Below are 22,275 nucleotides of genomic sequence, written 5' to 3'. Positions count from 1 at the left end.
AATCTTATTTTTTTTTTTTTTTTTTTTTTTTGTTTTTGGCTGGGGCTAGGTTTGAACCTGCCACCTCCAGCATGTGGGACCGACGCCCTACTCCTTGAGCCACAGGCGCTGCCCACAAATCTTAAATTTTCTAGACATAATTTCTGAGAGCAGGTAAACTGGTAAACTGTTTTCTTCCTGCAGATAGCACTTCTGTTAATGTAAGGCGAATCCCAGCTTTGATTTCAAGGATGTTGAAATTATCTAACAAATATAATTCCCATCAGAAACAACCAGAGTGACAGTGCCACTGAAAAAAATGACCAGAATAATTAGGACATACTAGTAATAGTACTTCAACAATAATAAACATGTTTGTGAGAGAAGACTTCTGATTAAAATCCAGTTGAGACAGTTCAGGAGTTAAACGTTTTGTAGAAATGTTCTGGGTTCTTCACTGATAGGGTTACAGGTGGCTCAAAGCAAATGTCGCCTCACTTTCACCTCACATTGTGCTTTACTTCCACTAGGTCACGAAACCTTCGCTCATACACTTTTTGTTGTTGAGGCAGAGTCTCATCCTGCAGCCCTGAGCAGAGTGCAGTGGCGGTGTCGCAGCTCACTGCAGCCTCTGACTTGGGCTGCGGGCATCCTGCTGCCTCAGCCTCCGACTCATTGGCTGGGCTGTGTTGCCCAGGCTGGCCTCAGACTCTGGGACACAGTGTCTCTCCCACCTTTGTCTCCCAAGCAGTGAGGATGACAGGCGTGTGCCAAAACGTCCAGCGCAGCTTCAGTCGGTGTGACCGGTGTGACCTTTGAGACCCAGCTCAGGAGTAAGTTCATAACATTGAATAAGAGAAACAGGATTAGCAGCAGGAAAGTGATGGGAAATGTGGTTTACAGATCCCAGGCTCTGCTTCAGTCAGTACACGTTTAAACTATAGCCAGTGAAAAAAGTCAGTGTTGGAGTAAGTGTGTAACATTCTAAAGTTTGTAAACCAGTGAGTAGAACCGTAAAGAATATCAAAATGTCTGTAAAGGAACAGAATGATACAAACAGTCAAAATAAAATTTGACCGGGAATTTATTGGGGGGGCGGACCCAATTGCAGGTAAACTTTGCTTTTGGCCTCACATAAAAATTCTGGGGGGACATTGGACAATTCTCAGTGAATTTTCTTACTCGCTTTCTCCTGCAGAATAACTACCGTCCGACTGGCAATAACTGATGTGAATGTGTTTAAAGATTGTCACGCTGTTGTCTTTCAAAGACACTTTAGAACGAAAAATGGTTCTGTATAAAAGGACATAGGAATATACTACAATTTAGAGAACAGGGAGTGGTTATTCTAAACTTAGATCTTTATCCTAAATTTAAATCAATGAACTACTTAGATTCAAAAACTTCTTCACAAAATGGGAATTCAGGCATTAACAATTTCTAAATTGTGAAATCAAATTTAGTTTTTCTTTAAGTAGGGCAAGAAGTTGGGTGTTTTTAAAAATAATTGAGGCAGTCATTTAAGATGGATGCTGTTGCCCAGAATGGAGGCTCACACCTGTGACCCCAGCACTCTGCAGCCTGAAGCAGGAGGAGCCCTTGAGCTTAGGAGTTGGAGACCAGCCTATGCAAGAGCAAGACCCCGACTCTACTAAAAATAGAAGAACTAACCAGGCATTAGTCCCAGCTACTCAGGAGGCTGAGGCAGAAGGATCACTTGAACCCAGGAGTTTGAGGTTGCTGTGAGCCATGACAGCACAGGACTCTACCCAGGGTGACAGAGACTGTCTCCAAAAAAAAAAAAAAAGGACACTACTGATTACCAGACTAGCCCCAGAGGAAACTTTCCTCAGTTGACAGTTCCATTCCCAACACTGTTTCTCTAGATGAAGGTCACGCTAGGCTTGAAACCTCCAGTTCAGATGCCACTGCCCAGTGGGTCTTAACCCTGGCTCTGAAATGTTTAGCCAGTCAGCCCCCTTATTTTTCTGAACTTACCTTATTTGACGGTTCTACCATCCACAGCAATTGCTGGAATTAAACAGGAGTGTGTATAAGTGTTTTCAAAGTTATGTTGCACCACTGAAAAAGTCAGGGGGTATTAAATGTGATCTTGGGAATGCCTAGCTGACAAGCTGTACAGCATCTTAGGATAGTGAAGAACTAGAACTTTACCTCAGTAAGGTTATTTTAGTTAAAAGTGGGGGAAAGGAGGAAAAATAAAACAGAACAAAGAGATTAGCAAAGCAACTGCTGACTTCCTGTTTGGCCTAGAAAACCATCTATTCTGATTTTAAAAGAAATTAAACTAGGTGGGGCCTGAGCACGGTGCCTACTGGGTTAGATCAGCCCTGGTCAGATGGACGGATTAACGATCAAGTCCACGTGTTTCCATCACATGTCTGTAACTGGAAAAGAAAAGGTATATCCATCCAGCAGGGGCCATTGTCGTGCACACAGAGCTTATGTTTATAGCAGAGAGGCGGAGAAACATAACATCTCCATAGCAAAACCACAAAAAAGCACGCCAGGACACGGTCAGGAATCAAAGTTTACTGTTTCTTTCCCATCATTTGGCACAAATCCAAGGCACATTAGAACATTAGAAATCATAAATTACTTTGTAGAAAAATAATCACTCCCTCCCTTCTATACATACACAGTATTCCCAAGAACATGCACAAAACCATTTCCCTATCACAAAGGTATCTGAAAGTACACACAGGACAAATCCATGTTCGCAGCTAGACCAGTAACAAAAAAAATAGTATCTATAGAAATTTATAAAAAGGAAAAAATGGCAATAAATTCCAACTTTAAAGTAACTGACCTGGTTTGTGCTGTAAGTTTTGAATCTGAATCGAAAGACTAAGAAGAGATGTGCCAAGTCCATGCTAGTCTAGTCACCATCTGTCAGGTGTGATGTTGAAGGGAGGCTCCTAACAGAGCGGGTGTTTCTACAAACGCTGCTACAGGTTCGTAGGTAGTAACCAAATATCTGGACTCAATTTGTTAGAAGGAAAATCACATAACTTTTCCCACGTGCGTGGTGTAGAACAGGTCTAATATGTCCTTTTACTAAAATGAACATCAAAATGGCATTTAGGCAACTTTTGGTTCAAGTGTTACTTTGCAAAGAAGCATTGCCTGGCGGCTTTCTTCATTCAGAACTGATAGTTCCTCCTGACCTCCACGGTACCGTGGGACCTAACTTACAACCGGACTCGAGTTCAGCACCTTTCAGTAGGAGGAGGTCAGATCTGCTGGTCAAACCTCGCCCTACAACAGGGAACCCTAACACTTTGTTAGAAACAGTACCGTGGGCGTCAGGATCTAGACATTACAGGAATTGCGGCCATTCCTTTTCAAGTGTGTTCATTAGCTTTGAAGAGAAGAGAAATGGTGAGTTTTTTGTCACATTCTTTGCCTCAGCCACAGAAACGCTCTCAGAACGTCCTGCTGAAGCTGCTTCTCCAGCCAGGTATTTGAAAGCACACTCTCCTTGCACGTACTTCTTGGCAGAAAATTCCACAACTCCTTATTTCTGTGAAGACTGGGGAGTACTGGCCTCTTGGGGAGTGGTTCTGTTGCCAGCAGCCTCCTGGCCCGTGGGTCCCACCGCGTCATCCACCGTGTGTCTGCGGACCATCCGCCTATTCCCGGGAGCGGTTTGTTTCATGCCAGGCCTCTGGGGCCAGTCTCTGTTTCCTCTGTCTGCAGTGTGAGCCCTGCTCTGGTCGGCCGGGTTATTCTGTTCCAGGGTGACACTCTGCCTCCCTGGCTAAAGAAAAAGTACACATCAAACAATTTACATCTGTATAGCCAGCAGAACAGTAGCGGCCTCGAGCCCGCACTGTGTCTGCCAGCGTGCTCAGCACTTGACAGCTTCAGATCTAACATCTTGTGGATGACAGGTGCACACTTGTGTCAGACATAAAGTAAATGCTTTACGTGTCTTCACACATACAATCTTTGTGACAAAAAAGAGTATGTCCCATCGTTATCCCCTTTTTATACCTGCAGAAATGGGATCAGCAAAGGTAAGCTGGCTGCCTAAAGTCTCCCAACCAGCAAGGGGAAAGCTAGCACTTGACTGAACTCAAGCAGATTTTCAGCTTGGGGTCTCCCACCAAAAGCAGGTCTATTAGCAAAGCTATGTAAGATTAAACGTGAAGTCACAATGAGTCACTCAACAGAAATCATTTAACTCCCTAAACAATGATTTAGAAGTTTTATGTATTTACTACAACAAACCTATGTCATGGACACTATAAATTCTTTCTCACCAACAATGAAAGTCATGTTTCTACTTTCTAGTACCACGAACTATAAACCAGGTGCTTATGCATACATACACAACACACACACATATAACTGAGTAATTAAAAATGAGTAGGAAGGCCAGGCTCAGTGGCTCACACCTGTAATTCCAGCACTCTGGGAAGCTGAGGCAGGTGGATTGCCTGAGCTCAGGAGTTTGAGACCAGCCTGAGCAAGAGCAAGACTCCATCTCTACTAAAAATAGAAAAATTAGGTGGCTTGGCACCTTAGGAGGTAGGGCACCAGCCACATACACTGGAGCTGGCAGGTTCAAATGAAGCCTGGGCCTGCCAAACAACAATGATGACTGCAACAAAAAATAGCCAGCGTGTTGTGGCGGGTGCCTGTATCCCAGCTACTTGGGGAGGCTGAGACAAGAGAATCACTTAAGCCCAGGAGTTGAAGGTTGCTGTGAGCTGTGACGCCACTAGCACTCTACTGCGGGGGACAAAGTGAGACCCTGTCTCAAAAAAAAAAGCAGTGAGGGTAGCTCAGTGGGTAGGCACTGGCCACATATATCAAGGCTGGCGGGTTCAAACCTGGCCCAGGCCAGCTAAAACAACAACAACAAAAAATAGCCAGGCGTTGTGGTGAGCACCTGTAGTCCCAACTATTTGGGAGGCAGAGGCAGGAGACTCCCTTGAGCCCTGGAGTTTGAGGTTGCTGTGAGCTGTGATGCCACAGCACTCTACCTAGGGTGTCAGAGTGAGAATCTATTGCAAAAAAAAAAAGCAGTAGGAAGATGGCTGCATAAAGAATTGTCTATGTGAGCAATTTTATGCCATATTTGGAGACACTGTTTACCCATCTGTATACAGGTTGTCATTTTCTTCCTTAACTGTGGTGATCAAAATAAAATTTGGTGCATTTCACCTACTGCGCACACGGTGAACGAGAGCTTCCCACCCATGCAACTGGTTTCCATTTTCCCATCTCCTTCCTTTCTCTGCTCAGAAATGTGTTTTTAAATATAACAATGAATGAAGTCTGTATTCTTGACTGTCCGACTGAAGTTCCAAATTCTTACAGAGAAAAGCAGAGACTGTCAGGGAGAGCTGTGTCCACCACTGATGCCACTTTTGAAAAGGCCAGGCTTTAAAAAATACTTTATGCCAGCGTTTAAGAACTTACCTCATGCAGAGAACCTTCTGTAAGATTAGGGACACTTCTATCTCTTGCCATAATCTCCCTCGAAGTCTTTCCCCTGAAACTCAAAATATTTTAACTAAACATTAACTCAAAATGAATTTGGCATGAAACGCACTGGTTGGCCACAAGGTGGCAGCATTTGATGGCATCGGGGCAGGTTTGTCCGGGCCAGTTCTGAGTAAACCGCAGGGTCAGGAGCACAGAAGCGAACTCGAATTTTTTTTTTTTGTTTGTTTTTGGCCCGGGCTGGGTTTGAACCCGCCACCTCCGGCATATGGGACCGGTGCCCTACTCCTTGAGCCAGAGGTGCCGCCCCACAAACTCGAATTTTATACTCACTTAAACTGACCAACCGAGCTGACAAAGTAAAATTGTCTTGTAAAAGGTTCATCTGGTAGATCATATATTTTTGAGTTCCCTGTGGAGAAAAGGATAAACATCTGAAACAAACTACAGATTAAAGATTGTCTTTAAATTGTAGCACAGGTGCAATTATTCCAGTTATCTTATTTATAAAGTTTAGAAAAGTAAGCACTGAATATTCCTAAGGAAACGGCAGGTATCTATTTATTACTGTTGAGTATCCCTAACCCAAACATCAGAAATCCAAAGGCTCCAAAACTGAACCGTTTGGGTATCTCTGACTTGAAGTTTAAAGGCATCAGTCTCCTGGCACATCTCTGATTTCCCGATTAGGGATGCTCAGCCAGGAAGTGTAATGCAAATGGCTCCCACATCCAAAGAGAATCCCAAACCCAAGTCCCAAGTGTTTCAGATGAGGGATACTCAGCCTGAACCCCCATGAAACAGAAAGGTAAGTCCTCAACGGCCAGCCTCAGTGAGACACTATTGGGATTATCTAAATAAGTGAGTGGGTTTATTCACATTATTGCATTACAAAGTCACATCACAATTAAAGGAAAAATACTTAAGTCTCATTGCTGTTCTAATTGCCATCAGCCTCTGTACATCTGCAAATTAAAAATCCTTAAAGGTAGCCTTTACTCTCGTTGTCCGGGACATGCTCAGAAGAACACGTGTCCTTGGACCACAAAGCATCAAGGAGACCAGCAGAGGTGGCTCCTCCTCTCTTGTTTGTACCTGGAGGCCTGACCCTTCAAGGTCATGAGGTCATGTTGAGAGTTTCTATCTTAATTCTTACCAGGACATCATTGCCATCAACCACAAAAGTGTAACAAAAAAGCCTACCCACATCAGCTAAATTAGGATGTAACATATATCTCTTTGGCACCTGAATCCCTTCCCCCCCCCCCCCAATCGTGATTATATCTTACATTTATAATTAAGTGAAAACTAGCAAATGCTCATGAATCTCAACATAAACCCAGCTTCAGAACGGTAGAACGTAAGTTCTTACATTTTTTCCTGATCTTGACAGTAACATAATCCTTGTGGTCTGTTTCGGCAACATCATCTAACGTGGCAACACAGCTTGGTACAACCTGAAGTAATTCCATTATTTTCGAATTCTACAATTTGAAAAGGAAAAAGTTAACAGCAATAGTTTTTACTCTTAGCAGGGTAGGACTTGTTTGCAATCTAAATGTCAACAGTGGTGTGGCTGAGTAGAAAAAATTCAGAAGCAAGTACAGATGGAACTTTGAGGCCACAAAGCCTGGTGGTAGAGGCGTGGGGGGCCTGTCTCTGCCCGTTGCTGTGGCTGGGCACTTAACCACTCTCGGAAACTGTGCTGACCATAAGATCTGCTATTGTCTGGTCATCACCAGGTTAGCAAGGGCTCACCACATAAGTTCAATAAAACACATGTATCATCATCATTTCAGGTAAGACTAAACGGAAAGTTTACAATATTTCACTTCTGTCCCTGAAAATGAAAAATTAATAAACTTTTGAGTATGAGGATTTATGGCGACTGTAACATATCAGTTGTGTAACTGAACAGCCTCCTAGCTCTCTCTCCCGGATAGATAGAAAACGAGACTAACATTCAGCTTGAAAACAGGAACAGAAAAGAGGTACTTTGGGCGGCGCCTATGGCTCAGTCGGTAAGGCGCCGGCCCCATATACCGAGGGTGGCGGGTTCAAACCCGGCCCCAGCCAAACTGCAACCAAAAAATAGCCGGGCGTTGTGGCGAGTGCCTATAGTCCCAGCTACTTGGACTAAAGAGGTACTTTATCCCCAGGGACTCCCCGCCTACCGAGTTCTCCACAGCAAACATCCACAGCCCTGGAGAAGGCGGTAAATTGGTTGTTACAATGTCCTTACAGAACTCAAGGGATTTTAAAGCCACAAGCTAAACAAACTCTACCTTGTGCCACTAAGGCAACAGGTCTATTCACACAACAGGGCTGATGAAACCAGAACATCCTTTTTTTGATTTTGTCTGACAGTCTCACTCTGTCCCCCTGGGTAGAGTGCTGTGGCATCATAGCTCACAGCAACCTCAAACTCCTGGGCTCAAGTGGTCCTCTTGCCTCAGGCTCCTGAATAGCTGGGACTGCAGGAGCCCGCCACGACACCTAGCTAGTTTTTTCTATTTTTTTAGAGAAAGGGTCTCATTCTTCCTCAGGCCAGTCTGGAACGCCTGAGCTCAAGGGATCCACCCACCTCGGCCTCCCAGAGTGCTGGGATTATAGGCATGAGCCACCACTGCACCAGGCCTAGAACAACATCTTAACTGGCTCCTAGCCCTGAGTACCAGACTTCATGTGAGGGTGCCAGACAAAGGCGTCTGCTGGTGGCTTAGGGGACCAGCTGCATGAGGCCTCTGCAAACCAGCATGCAATGATGATTCCAGCTTGCTGAGCATGCCACCTCTGACTAGGTGACCCAGAGGGAGGTATCTATGGGCACTGGCAGACTTCTAGAGCACCAGTGCAGTCCAGCACAGAGATTCAATGTCTGGCTATTCTATTTCAGATCCAGATTAGACACAAGGACTCCAGAGGGAGCTGCCAGGGAGCCTGGGATTCCCGGGGCCCCAGAGCGCTCTCTGCTCACCTGCTCGGCGCAGTCAATGGCTGTGCGCTGCCTCTTGTTCAGCAAGTGAACCGAGGCTCCGTGAAGCAGAAGCAGCTCCACCACGAAGACGTGCCTTCCCAGCACAGCCTCATGCAGCGCCGTGTTGCCCTTGTTGTTAAAAGCGTTGATGGAGGCCCCGTGCTGGGAAGAGAACCAGCAGCCCAGTCAGATGGAGCAGTGGCAGGGTCACGCTGGGTGCCCGGCACTCACTGTGAAATGCGGTTAGCCTTTCTCTCAGTCTGAGTATTCTCAAAATTTGGGGGGTTCAAGGCATACTGAGAAAAAAAATTTATGGGCAAAGATGTTCACTATGGCATTTATCATTACGGCAAAAAAAACACAGAAGCCACTTAAATGCACAGAGCAAGAACAATTTTTCTTTTTTCTTTCAGAGTCTCACTCTGTCACCCCGGGGAGAGTGCCGTGGTGTCACAGCTCACAGCAAACCCAACTCCTAGGCTCCAGAGATCCTCCTGCCTCAGCCTCCCAAGTCGCTGGGACTACAGGCCCCTGCCACAACACCGGGCTAATTTTTCTATTTTTAGAAGAGACGGGGTCTCACTTTTGCTCAGGCTGGTTTTGAATTCCTGAGCTCAAGCCATCCACCTGCCTCAGCCTCCCAGAGTGCTGGGATCACAGGCGTGAGCCACCTCACCTAAACAAGGAGGAACAATTTTTTAAAAAACAGTATGGTACATCCACATTTATGCAACCAATAACTTAAAATTAAGGTCTTAGTAAGCAATGTTCTACATTATATGAAAAACAGCAAGACTGAAAACTGATCAAAACTATATATAAATGTTTTTAAAGTCCACCAAAATGAGCTGCCTTTGAGTAGGAGGGTTAGGGACGAGTTGTTTTGTTTTTTTTCTCCGCTGCTTTAAATTTGCTTTTCTACAATCACTTTGTATAACCACTTAACAAGTGGGAAAAAGTGGCCAGGCGCAGTGGCTCACGCCTCTAAACCCTGAACTCCGGGAGGCTGAGGCTGGTGGATTGAGCCAGGAGTTCAAGACCAGCCTGAGCAAGAGCAAGACCCCATCTCTACTGAAAACAGAAAAACTAGCTGGGTGTGATGATGGGTGCCTGTAGTTCCAGCTACTCTGGAGGCTGAGGCAGGAGGATTGCTTGAGCCCAGGAGTTTGAGTTTGCCGTGAGTTATGACATCATGGCACTCTACCCAGAGCAACAGAGTGAGACTCTGTCTCAAAAAAGAAAAGAAGGAAAAAAAAGAGGGAAAAAGAGCAGCAGTGACAGAGAAGGCCGCTCAGCTCACACTCAGGTAAGAGCTCAACAGACCGCCTAAATGAGGCAAGGCCCAAGTCTCAGCAAGGGTGGTGTCCTGGGCCTCAGGGCCACTTCCTGACTGAAGCCCGGATGATACCGCACCACCCCCTGTGGGAATGCAGGTGCCAAGCTCCTCTCCCCAGAGGCCTGGGGCTGACAGTGGGCCAGCTGATGGAGAGGGGGGAGAGGCCTTCTCCAGGCCCAGTGCCAGGGCTTCACCAGGTGCAGGGGCCGTACACATGGGAGCAGGTGCCAGGGTGCCCGGTGCCAGGGCTTTACCGGGTGCAGGGGCCATACCCACTGGAGCAGATACCAGGGTGCCCAGTGCTGGGGCTTCACTGGGTGCAGGGACCGTACACACAGGAGGGAGCAGGTGTGCCCGGGTGGGCTGTGAGAACCCTCACCTGGAGCAACAGAGCTGCGACTTCGTGGTGGCCGCCGGAACAGGCATAAACAAGGGGGGTGTTTCCACTCACATCCTTCTTATTGGGTTTTGCGTTAGAATCTAATAGATACTTGACCACCTAGTCCAGAGAAGAAACATTTTCAACCTTGATGAAACTTTGCAAGGAAAAGTCCTCCCATTTGATATTCTTTAGACCAGTGTTTTTCAACCTTTTTCATCTCACAGAACACTTAATCCTACAGTTACACTTCTGCGGGGCACTTAAATTACAGTGATCAAAAAAGAAGAGCAGGCCGGGCGTGGTGGCTCACACCTGTAGTCTCACCGCTGTGGGAGGCCGAGGCAGGTGGATTTCCTGAGCTCGGAGTTTAGAGACCAGCATGAGCCGGAGTGAGCCAGAGTGAGACCCCATCTCTACCAAAAAAAGCCGGGTGTTGTGGTGGGCAACTGTAGTCCCAGCTACTTGAGAGGCAAAGGGCAAGAGAATCGCTAAAGGAAGAAAGGAAGAAAAAGAAAATTAAAAAAAAAAAAAAAAAAAACTAAGAAGAGTGAAAGCCAGCTGAAATTGAAAGCAAAATAAAAAAAAAAAAGAACAGCAAAAAAAAGGAGATGCTTACTGTGCTTTGAACTTCTTTTGAAAATAATTAATGATCTTTATAAAAAAAATTTTTTTTTTTAGACAGAATCTTACTATGTTGCCCTTGGCAAAGTGCGTGGTGTCATAGCTCACAGCAACCTCAGACTCTTGGGCTTAAGCGATTCTCTTGCCTCAGCCTCCCAAGTAGCTGGGACTATAGGTGCCTGCCACAACGCCTGGCTATTTTTGTTGTTGTTGTTGCAGTTTGGCTGGGGCAGAGCTCAAACCCACCACCCTCGGTACATGGGGCCAGTGCCCTACCCACTGAGCCACAGGTGCCACCCCCTGGCTATTTATTTTTTACAGTTGTCATTGTTGTTTAGCAGGCCCTGGCCAGGTTTGAACCCGCCAGCTACAGTGTATGTAAAAAAATCTGGCTCAGCACCCATAGCACAGTGGTTAGGGCACCAGCCACATACACCAAGTCTGGCAGGTTTGAACCAAGCCTGGGCCAGCTAAACAACAATGACAACTGCAACAACAAAAAAATAGCTGGCGTTGTGGCAGGTGCCTGTAGTCCCAGCTACTTGGGAGGCTGAGGCAAGAGAATCGCTTAAGCCCAAGAGTTTGAAGTTGCTGTGAGCTGTGACACCACCGCACTTTACTGAGAGCAAAATAGTGAGACTCTGTCTCAAATAAATAAATAATAAAAAATAAAAATAGAAAAACGGAGGCAGGAGGATCACCTGAGTATAAAAGTTTGAGGTTCCTGTGAGCTATGACGCCATGGCACTTTACCTAGGGCGACAGAGTGTGACTCTGTCTCAAAAAAAAAAAAAAAAAGCTTACAGTGGAACTCAAAACAGGATTTTTTAAAAGTTAATTATTCCAGAATTACCTCTTGAACCCCTTCTCTGAGGCCATGACCCAGGACTGCAGGAGCATACAAGCAGTAAGATGACCGACAGCCAAGCACAGGAGAGGCTCCTGCCGGGGTCAGATGAGAGCGCAGGCCCAGCAGCACCCAGTGTAACTGGCACTGTGTGTGGCCTGCTCCACCCCAGAGAGCACCAAAGTTCTGTGTTCCGAGGCTGCCGTGTACACTAGAATCTCCGGGATGCCAGGAGGGCCACGTCCCTTGGGCTAGCCACCGAGCCTAGCTCTCCTGCCACACTCCCACCTCCTGCAGCCCAAAGCCAATGGTCCCGCCACACTGCCCAAGAGACGGCACCATACCTGGAAGTGGCCCTGCTGGCAGGCCAGGTGCAGTGGGACGGCGTGGCTTGCGTTCCTGGCGTCTGTGTCAGCACCGTGCTCCAATAGCAATGGGATGAGGTCTGCCCGGCCATGCAGGGCGGCCACGTGTAGTGGGGAGGAGCCATCCTGGTTGGTCACGTTCACGCCAAGCCCGTTGGCAGGAATCTTTGCCAGCTTCTAATGAGAGTGCAGAAGATGGAAACGAGTGTCATTAGGAGTCAGGAAATCAGGCTGAAGGATCTGAAGCCATCTGCCCCCACAGCTCCTGGGCAAAGCTGGGGATTACGGTGGGATTCAGAACCGCACTGCCCCAGGTTGAGTCCCTATGAGATTATGAAGGAACGACAGACCAAAAGATTCACTTCTATGTTCAATAAAGCAAGTCCCCTAAAATGATGCCCCGTTTTGCCAGGCAATCCAGTGGGGAAAGTCAAGTCTGTCAGGAGAAGGTGCGGGAACCGTGGGCATCTCTGTGGAATCACTGCCCATCAGCCCTCACTGCCCACCTGACCCCAGTGGGCATCTCTGTGTGGAATCACTGCCCATCAGCCCTCACTGCCCACCTGACCCCAGTGGGCATCTCTGTGGAATCACTGCCCATCAGCCCTCACTGCCCACCTGACCCCAGTGGGCATCTCTGTGTGGAATCACTGCCCATCAGCCCTCACTGCCCACCTGACCCCAGTGGGCATCTCTGTGTGGAATCACTGCCCATCAGCCCTCACTGCCCACCTGACCCCAGTGGGCATCTCTGTGTGGAATCACTGCCCATCAGCCCTCACTGCCCACCTGACCCCAGTGGGCATCTCTGTGTGGAATCACTGCCCATCAGCCCTCACTGCCCACCTGACTCCAGTGGGCATCTCTGTGTGGAATCACTGCCCATCAGCCCTCACTTCCCACCTGACCCAAGGACTGAGAGGCATCACGGCCTTCAGCACAAATGCTATAGCTAGAGGAGGGAACACGGAAGAAAGAAAATCTTTGCAACACTGAAAGACACAATGATTTCTTAGACACAAAAAATGAAAAAACAAAAAGTTTCATAAACTGGACTTAATCATAATTGTAAATGTTTGCTCTTTGAAAAACACAAGTAAGAAAATGAAAAGGGGCTGGGTGCGGTGGCTCACACCCGTAATCCCAGCACTTGGAAGGCGGAGGCAGGTGGATCGCCTGAGCTCACATGCGGTTCAAGACCAGCCTGAGCCAGAGCAAGATCCTGTCTCTAAAAATAGCCGGGAGTTATGATGGGTGCCTGTAGTCCCAGCTACTCAGGAGGCTGAGGCAAGAGGATCACTTGAGCCCAAGAGTTACAGGTTGCTGTGAACTATGATGCCACCGTACTCTACTAGGGGCGACAAAGTGAGACTGTCTCAAAAATAAAGAAAAAAGAAAATGAAAAGGCAAGCCACAGAATGGGAAAAAAATGTTTGAATGCGTGTATCTCAAAGGACTTGTACTAACCAGAATTGTAAACATTTTAAGTTTAAAATTTAGAAAAGGAGAACTCAATAAGAAAATCCACCATGTTTTTTAAATGCGAAAAATGTGAACGGACCTTTCACAAAAGAAAAGAGGCCGACATTTAGTCAGTGGGCTCAGAACAAAATGCTAACACTGTCAGTGATCAGGAAAGACAGATCAAAGTCAAGACTGATAAACCGGAGTCAGAAAGCCGATCCGGGGAGTCCAAGAGAGAAAGGTAAGGGCAGGGAAAGAGCACAGGGGGCAGGTGGGTGTTCCGGCATCTTCCGTGAGCTCCGCTGTCACCCCCCCAAAACAGAACCCTGCCGTTTCCAGTCGCCACCTGCATTTTGTCATGAAACTGCCTCATTATTCACAGTGGGTTTTAAGTCAGAATAATTAATCAAAAGGGCAAACAAAACTGATACGGACACTATATAACTAAAAACAAACACTAAGTTATGATCCTGAATTACACATTTTGATAGTGGAATGTGTGAATTACACACTGAGTTGATACATCAGTGTTTTATGTGGCTGATTGCTGATTAAAGCAGGGGTTACCAAATTCACTTTTTGATGATTTAAAATGTTATCTCTTGGTGGGGCGCGGTGGCTCATGCCTGTAATCCTACCACTCTGGGAGGCTGAGGCCGAAGGATTACTTGACCTCAGAAGTTTGAGAACGGCCTGAGCAAAGAGCAAGACCTATCTCTACTAAAAATAGAAAAACCAGCTGTGCCTTTCAGCAGGTGCTGGTAGTCCCAGCCACTTGGGAGGCTGAGGCAGGAGAATCGCTTGAGCCCAGGAGTTGGAGGTTGCTGTGAGCTGTGATGCCACAACACTCTACGCAGGGTGACAGAGTGAGACTCTATCTCAAAAATTAAAAAATGTATATCCTGAGAAGAAAGAGGCCAGACATAATATACTCTGTGCTTTATGATTCCACGTTGCACAAAACGCTATGACGGCACGCGGGTCAGTGGTTGCCTAAGAGAGGGGGACAGGCAGCAGAGCGGAGGGAGGGAGGCAGGGGTGAAGACCTGGCAATGACGGAGGCGTTCTGCACCCTGACTGAGGGTGGTTTCACAGGTCCATATACCTGTAAAACTCACCGTGTGGTACACTTCACTCTCTGTAAATTACACATCAATAAAAGATTTAAAAACAAATTTTAAACACACTCCTGGGCTAGAAGAGAATGGATAGGGGTGGATTCTAATTCAATCACAGATAAGAAGCAGTTGAGTGCTGTGTCTTTTTTTTTTTTTTTTTTGTAGAGACAGAGTCTCACTTTATGGCCCTCAGTAGAGTGCCATGGTCTCACACAGCTCACAGCAACCTCCAACTCCTGGGCTTAAGGGATTCTCTTGCCTCAGCCTCCCGAGTAGCTGGGACTACAGGCGCCCGCCACAACGCCCAGCTATTTTTTGGTTGCAGTTTGGCCGGGGCCGGGTTTGAACCCGCCACCCTCGGTATATGGGGCCAGCGCCCTACCGACTGAGCCACAGGCACCGCCCTTTTTTTTTTTTTTTTTTGTAGAGACAGAGTCTCACTCTATGGCCCTCGGTAGAGTGCTGTGGCCTCACACAGCTCACAGCAACCTCCAACTCCTGGGCTTAGGCGATTCTCTTGCCTCAGCCTCCCGAGCAGCTGGGACTACAGGCACCCACCACAACGCCCGGATATTTTTTGGTTGCAGTTCAGCCGGGGCCGGGTTTGAACCCATCACCCTCGGTATATGTGGCCGACGCCTTACCAACTGAGCCACAGGCGCCACCCGAGTGCTGTGTCTTTTTGAGCAATTTTGAGGAAAAGGTTAGAAAGGAACAGACTTTATCCAACAAGTTCAAAAGATATTTTATGTATTTATTTCTTTGAGCCAGTCTCACTCTGTCACCCTGGGTAGAGTGCTGTGACGTCATAGTTCACAGCAAACTCAAACTCCTGGGCTCAAGCAATCCTGGGACTACAGGCTCCTGCCACAGCTCCCGGCTAGTTTTTCTTAAGAGACAGGGTCTTGCTCCTGCTCAGGCTGGTCTCAAACTCTCGAGCTCAAGCAATCCACCTGCCTTAGCCTTCCAGAGTGCCAGGATTATAGATGTAAGCCACCATGCCTGGCCTTCAAAAGATATTTTAATGTGTAATTCAATGTCTTGTTAAAAATAGTGAGCTATGGTTGGGTGTGGTGGCTCACGCCTATAATTCCACCACTCTGGGAGGCTGAGGCAGGTGGATCACCTGAGCTCAGGAGTTTGAGACTATCCTGAGCAAGAGGGAGACCCCCATCTCTACAAAAAATAGAAAAGCTAGCCAGTTATTGTGGCTGGCGCCCATAGTCCCAGCTACTCGAGACAGTGAGGCAGGAGGATCCAGGTGTCTGAGGTTGCTCTGACCTAGGCTGACACCACAGTACTCTAGTCTGGGTAGCAGAGTCAGACTCTTGTCTAAAAAAAAAAAGGTAATAAACTCTGAGGTTAGGAAGTACCGGGAGTGGTCTAGTTACAAAGGGCAGAGCAGCAGAGCCATGGCAATCCCCCCAGCCAAGCCCCATGGAATGAATACTACCCAACAATAAAGGAGTAAACGGCTGACTACACGCAACCACCTGGAATCGCTCAGCCAACCAATCTCAAAAGGCTGCGTCTACTGTATGACTGTGCTTCTGTAACATTTTTGAAGTGACAAAATTATAGAAATGAAGAACTGTTAAGTTGCCAGGGTTAGCGATGGTGGGGGTTATCAAAGGGTAGCATGAGGGCTCTTCTTGTGCTGAGGGGACCATTTTTGATCTTGAACGTGAATATTGGAGACAGACCACACATGGGTCAAAACCGCACAGAACTTAGGGCACCCAAGTGAGTGAATTAAGACCATGGATTGTTGGCTCAGAGCCCATAGCACAGTGGTTATGGTGCCAGCCGAATATACCGAGGCTGGTGGGTTCAAACCCAGCCTGGGACAGCTAAACAACAATGACAACTGCAACAAAAAACAGCCAGGCGTTGCGGCAGGTGCCTATAGTCCCAGCTACTTGGGAGGCTGAGGCAAGACAATCACTTAAGCCCAAGAGTTGTAGGTTGCTGTAAGCTGTGATGCCATAGTACTCTACTGAGGGCAACCTAGTGAAACTCTGCCTCAAAAGAATAAAAAATAAAATAAATAAAGTTCTGGGTGGCGCCTGTGGTTCAGTGGGTAGGGTGCCGGCCCCATATACCAACAGTGGTGGGTTTGAACCCAGCCCCAGCCAAACTGCAAACAAAAAATATAAATAAATAAAGTCCTGCCAGGTGACCCAAGGGCCCAGAGACCCCCGGGACATGGGGGTGGGGGTGGGGGTTAACCCCACGCACGCACCTGCCCATCCAGCAAGGCAGCCCCCATCAGACTCTGCTCTGGTCGCAGCTTCTCTCCACCCCTGACTGACAGGTCCCTAGTAGAGCTCAGGGACAGCCACTCAGCACAGATACTGTCTGGCTGAGAAGCACCAAAGTTTCCTAACGGGGAAAAAGAACGGCCCCCAACCCCCGGCCCTCCAGAAGCAGAGCCAGACCTTTTGAGCCGGAGCGCACTTGGGGCACTGGCACAAGGGGTGACAGAATTCCAGGTCTGCTGCGCTGGCAGGAGCCTCGGCGTCATCCAGGTCCTCCTCTGTCCACTCCAGAAGGTAACGCACCTGCCGAGGGGATGGAGGAGAAACGGGCTGCAGACCCAACCTGGCTCTGAGTGGCTATGGGACCTTTAACACATACAGGGGGCACTCCCAGATCAGGGTCGCACCCCTGCCTCCCTCACCGTGCCCTCTGCGCCCTCATGAAGACCCCAGGGCCAGCTGCGCTCAGGCTCTCCAAACCCCCCGTTGGAGACTCCTATCTTCTATCTTGAGCAGGGCAGACTGGTGCTGCCTCAGGGTAACGGCTTTAAAAGCTGCTTGCAAGGCACTCAGGAGAGACTCCTCTTACGACTCCTCTCTCCTCTATCTAATTGCACACAGCCAGCAACCTGCCAGCAGGCTCCAGCCTCCTTTCTCCCCTGACAGAAAACTCATTCTGGGAAGCCAACAACTGCTTTGCGGATACACCTAGGAAGTTGTGGAGGGAACCAAGGCCTCCCTGAGCCTCCCTGAATCTCCCAACCTCCTCTCAGCTAGAAAGTGCCAGCCCACAGGTGAATGTTTTTGTTTGTTTTTAAGAGACAGGGTCTCCTAATGTTGCCTGGGATAGAGGCAGTGACCCTTCACAGATCACAGAGCTCTGCAGCCTCAAGCTCCTCGACTCGAGCAATCCTCTGGCCCCAGCCTCCCAATGCAAGGATGCGAAAGACCCCCAAACAGGTCAAATCCATGTCCCAACAAAAACGAGCTTCTAGTATATTAAATGTGAGGGAAGAAAACGATATAAGCACATTTCTGAGGTGAGGCAGGAGAATGACTTGAGCCCAAGAGTTTAAGGTTGCATTGAGCTACGACACCACAGCACTCTATCCAGGGTGACAGAATGGCAGAGCTGGATGTGAAAAGAGCCTGTCACTGCCCCCGTCCTCTCTAGCCCTGGGGCCCCTACACCTCCTCCTGCGCCTTCCAGCTGGAGCTGAAGCAGCCTGAGGCCCCAACCAGAAGCTGCCGCTGCTCCCAGGGTGCCTGTGCAGCCTGTAGAACTGTGAGCCACATAACCCTCCTTCCCTCCGGACACACGACCACCTCTCCGGGGGTTCTTCACAGCAGCACACAGACAGGGCAAGCAGCACCCCAGCATTGCCCAGACACAGACACCCATATCCCTGGAAACCCTGCTGTCATCCTGCCAGATGAATGGCGGCCCTGGGCAAAGGCTAATAATACACTGATAACTACATTCGGATTCTCCATGGCCCAGAGGCTGCTTTTATAATCGGATCCCAGTGATGTGTGTACACGGCCTCACCCTCAATCACCAACAGACAGCGCTCTAGACATACACATCCCTGAAAAGCTCTCTTGTGATATGATTGATTCAGAGCTGCTAATTTGGTAAGTACCTAATTCACTACTCCATTAAGAGTGGAAGTCACGTTCCTCTCAGGAAGCTGAGGACGAGCCCAGGGAAACTGCCCGTGGGGATCTAACCAAGGCTTCTCCGCTGTCCACTGATCTCACTGTTGGCCGGTAAGGACCCACGCCTGCCTTTGAACCATAGTATCCTCTCCAGCTGCCAATCCAGGGCAGCCAACGCCATTTCCCGACTCCTTGGAGCCTCAGACCACAGCCTCCTGGCCCAGGAGTCCCAGCCACCCACAGCTTCTGCACGTGTCACAAACATCTCTGAGCTCTGCCCTGGCCTTTACCACCTCCTCTTCTCCCTGCAACCCTGTGTTTTTTTTGTTTTTGTTTTTTTTTGAGACAGAGTCTCACTTTGTCACCCCAGTAGAGTGCCGTGGCATCACAGCTCACAGCAACCTCAAACTCTTGGGCTCAAGCAATTCTCTTGTCTCAGCCTCCCGAGTAGCTGGGACTACAGGTGCCTGCCACAACGCCTGGCTATTTTTAGACATGGGGTCTCACTCTGGCTCAGACTGGTCTTGAACCTGTGAGCTCAGGCGATCCACGGCCTCGGCCTCCCAGAGTGGCAGGATTACAGGTGTGAGCGACATCACCCAGCCCCTGTGTTCTCTTAAAAGCAGGCCCTCACTTTGCCCTGAGTCCACACTCTGTGTTCTGGACGTGGTCTGGTCTTGTTGCAAACAGCTCAGCACATTGCTGGAATTCTTATGTCTAAAAGGCAGGGACCAGCTTCACCAGCCTTTATGTCAATCTGCCTCTGGCCAGGCAAGGTGGTTCACACCTGTAATCCCAGCATGTTGGCCAAGGCAGGAGGACTGCCTGAGTTCAGGAGTTTGAGATCAGTCTGAGCAAGATCGAGACCCCCACCTCTACTAAAAATAGAAAAACTAGCCGGTCATAGAGGTGGGCACCTGTAGTCCCAGCCACTTGGGAGGCTGAAGCAGGAGGACTGCTCAATCCCAGGAGTTTGAGGTTGCTGTGAGTTATGATGCCACGGCACTCAACCCAGGGTGACAGAGTGAGACTCTGTCTCAAACAAACAAGCAAAATCTGCTTCGAATTTACTTGTTGAGAAAACATCCATTATCAAACATTTGTTAAAAAGACCACCTTCTATGAGAAATTGAACAAAGATTCCACATGGCTTGAAAATGAATTGGAGTCAGAACACCTTGTTTTAAACCAAGGGCAGGCTTTTTAAAATGCACCTCTAAAAACTTACCATTTCTAGATCTCCATCAGCAACCGCTCTTAGAAGTTTTTCTACCTTAATAAAAGGAAGAAGAATGTTAGTAAAATGACTTTAACAATAAAATCATGATCGAAATAGTGTACACATTCCAAAAGGCTACTACCTTTTCCTTGCCTCCTGCTTTGTGGAGTTTTGAGGGCTCATTTAGTATCTTTCAAACACATCCCTAAAACTACTCAGCTGGGACATCCTAGGAAGTTGCTGGTGTGCACAGAACCCTGTGCCTTTGAAGAGGTACAGGACAGGCGCATTCGCTGACACCTGTAATCCTAGCACTCTGGGAGGCTCAGGCAGGTGGACTGCCTGAGCTCAGCAGTTTGAAACCAGCCTAAGCAAGTACAAGACTCCATCTCTACTAAAAATAGAAAAACTAGCACAGTGTTGTGGCAGGTGCCTGTAGTCCTAGCTACTCAGGAGGCTGAAGCAAGAGGATGGCTTGAGCCCAAGAGCTTGAGATTTCTGTGAGCTATGATGACACCAAAGCACTCTATCCAGGGCGACAGAGTGAGACTCTATCAAAAAAAAAAAAAGAAGATGATGTATAAAATGTAATGGCCATTTATGTGGCAAGGTGAGATGACAGTCACTCCTGTGATTTGGAACGACATACACTAAACCTGGCCCTCACCGTCTGAGGTGCCACAAGGGCAGACACCCCTCCCAGGAGAGATTTCTGGTCTCTGTTAGCCTTTGACCTTGGTATTCTCTACTGTGGTTTTGCATCACACTGAGCTTACAGGGCCCTCCAAGAGCAGGTCACATCCTGGGGGTGGAGGGACACTAGCGTGGAGTCAGTGAGGGGGTCCCACTCACGGGGAGCTGTCGACGGGACTGAGAGACCTCCAGACCCTGGCAGTCTTCAGTCGGACTGGGCAGACCTACCTGGCTGACACTGAACAAGCTCTAAGGTAAGTGACCAAAAGATCCAAACCAGCTTTTCCAAAACACAATGCATGCACGCGTCTACATAGGTTTTTTAAGAAGTGGGGAATGATGCCCATCAGGTTATCGACAGGGGTGCAATAGGGTGGGGAAACAGACGGTGCCGGGCAGAGAACACTTCACACACACACACACACACACACACACACACACACACACACACACACACTTTGTAAGATGGTCTGAAATCACTGGCCCTGTGGGTCGCACGACCTGTACTTTTCTTAGAATACTCTCTCTCTCCTTCCCTCCCTCTCTTCTATTATACACACACTCCACCAAGCAAAGAGCTACTGAGGACACAGACCACGGAAGGACAAGGAAAAGTGACAAGAGCTGCGAAATGTAGCTGGGCCCACGTTGAAGGCAGTGACCTTGGCCACGGAAAAGAAACAGCTGCCCCAGCAACAACTGGCCAACAGCTGAAAGGGCAGCCCTCACCGGGCCGTGGCTCTGTAATGGGCTGCCATACCCACAGGGCCACCGGGTCCCCTTCTCCGCCCTCCAGTCTGGAAGTGTCACCACTGGTTCCCCTTCCCCACCCTCCAGTCTGGAAGTGTCACCACTGGGTCCCCTTCCCCGCCCTCCAGTCTGGAAGTGTCACCACTGGGTCCCCTTCCCCGCCCTCCAGTCTGGAAGTGTCACCACTGGGTCCCCTTCCCCGCCCTCCAGTCTGGAAGTGTCACCACTGGTTCCCCTTCCCCGCCCTCCAGTCTGGAATTGTCACCACTGGTTCCCCTTCCCCGCCCTCCAATCTGGAAGTGTCACCACTGGGTCCCCTTCCCCGCCCTCCAATCTGGAAGTGTCACCTCTCTATAATCTTTCTTGCTGTCCTCTGGCCTGGAGCTCGCCGACATGGAGGAGAAGCTGGAGATGGAGGAGCCCTGGCTGATGGAATCCACAGAGTGCTGAGGAGACGTCGCCGGGACCTGCATGCAGCCAGAGGAAAGATGTGGGCACACAGACACTCAGGGCCGCAGAGGGGCCCCCTCCTGGTCCCCAGTGCAACCTCCGGCACAACGCTGCTGACGTACCTCTGAAGACTTCGGCCTCCTTTCCGGGGACGGATGACGGGCTTCCATGACAGACAGGATCTGGAAGGACGAGGGCGTAAACAGTGCCCAGTGACACAAGTGTCACCTCAACAAAGTGCCGTCTCCCACACACCCCCAGCCTGCCCTCCTCCTCCAAACGTGGCTCGGCCAGTCTCAGGTCATGCAGCCCAGCCATACCCTTGGACAGACAGAGAGATGGAGACACAGAGCAGGTGGGGACGAACCCAGGGTCACACCTACGACATCAAGTTTCCGTGTGTGCTCCTTCTGTCCCACGGGAGGGGTCAGGGCTGCCCACACACCACTCCAAGGGTCAGAGACTGCCAGACACACAAGGGGCCTCCAAGGCTACCTTGTCCAGCCCCCAGGCACAAAGCGTGGCCTCTCCATCGCCACCCACGGGTCTGAGGCAGGAATGGCTGAGAGCCACACCAGGGAGGCTGCAGGCTCCTTTCCCCTGCACACGGCCTCTGGTGGGAGCTACAGTGGGGGCCAGCACACTGCTTCACACCTGTAATCCCAGCACTGTGGGCGGCCCA

At 48.9% G+C, this 22,275-nt stretch overlaps 1 protein-coding gene across 5 annotated transcripts in view; it reads right to left on the bottom strand.

Moving 5' to 3' along the window:
* Positions 1 to 2,518: 2,518 nt before the first annotated feature.
* The window catches only part of ANKRD27 (ankyrin repeat domain 27), a 58,087-nt gene continuing 38,330 nt past the window's right edge, over positions 2,519 to 22,275 (bottom strand). For 3 of the 5 annotated variants that reach the window (XM_053605455.1, XM_053605456.1, XM_053605459.1), the window contains 11 exons: positions 21,716 to 21,775; positions 21,491 to 21,610; positions 19,710 to 19,754; positions 17,003 to 17,125; positions 11,962 to 12,159; positions 10,147 to 10,266; positions 8,432 to 8,593; positions 6,827 to 6,938; positions 5,788 to 5,866; positions 5,431 to 5,509; positions 2,519 to 3,760 (listed from right to left, as the gene is read on the bottom strand). In XM_053605455.1, coding sequence (XP_053461430.1) covers positions 3,518 to 3,760; positions 5,431 to 5,509; positions 5,788 to 5,866; positions 6,827 to 6,938; positions 8,432 to 8,593; positions 10,147 to 10,266; positions 11,962 to 12,159; positions 17,003 to 17,125; positions 19,710 to 19,754; positions 21,491 to 21,610; positions 21,716 to 21,775 — 1,341 coding nt within the window. In that variant the 3' untranslated portion in view covers positions 2,519 to 3,517. The remainder of the gene's footprint in view (positions 3,761 to 5,430; positions 5,510 to 5,787; positions 5,867 to 6,826; positions 6,939 to 8,431; positions 8,594 to 10,146; positions 10,267 to 11,961; positions 12,160 to 17,002; positions 17,126 to 19,709; positions 19,755 to 21,490; positions 21,611 to 21,715; positions 21,776 to 22,275) is intronic. The other 2 variants (XM_053605457.1, XM_053605458.1) reach the window with 2 other exon arrangements.

The sequence above is a fragment of the Nycticebus coucang genome, chromosome 10 (genome assembly GCF_027406575.1).
Source record: "Nycticebus coucang isolate mNycCou1 chromosome 10, mNycCou1.pri, whole genome shotgun sequence".
NCBI lineage: Eukaryota > Metazoa > Chordata > Mammalia > Primates > Lorisidae > Nycticebus > Nycticebus coucang.
This window is presented reverse-complemented; position numbering and strand designations above follow the sequence as displayed.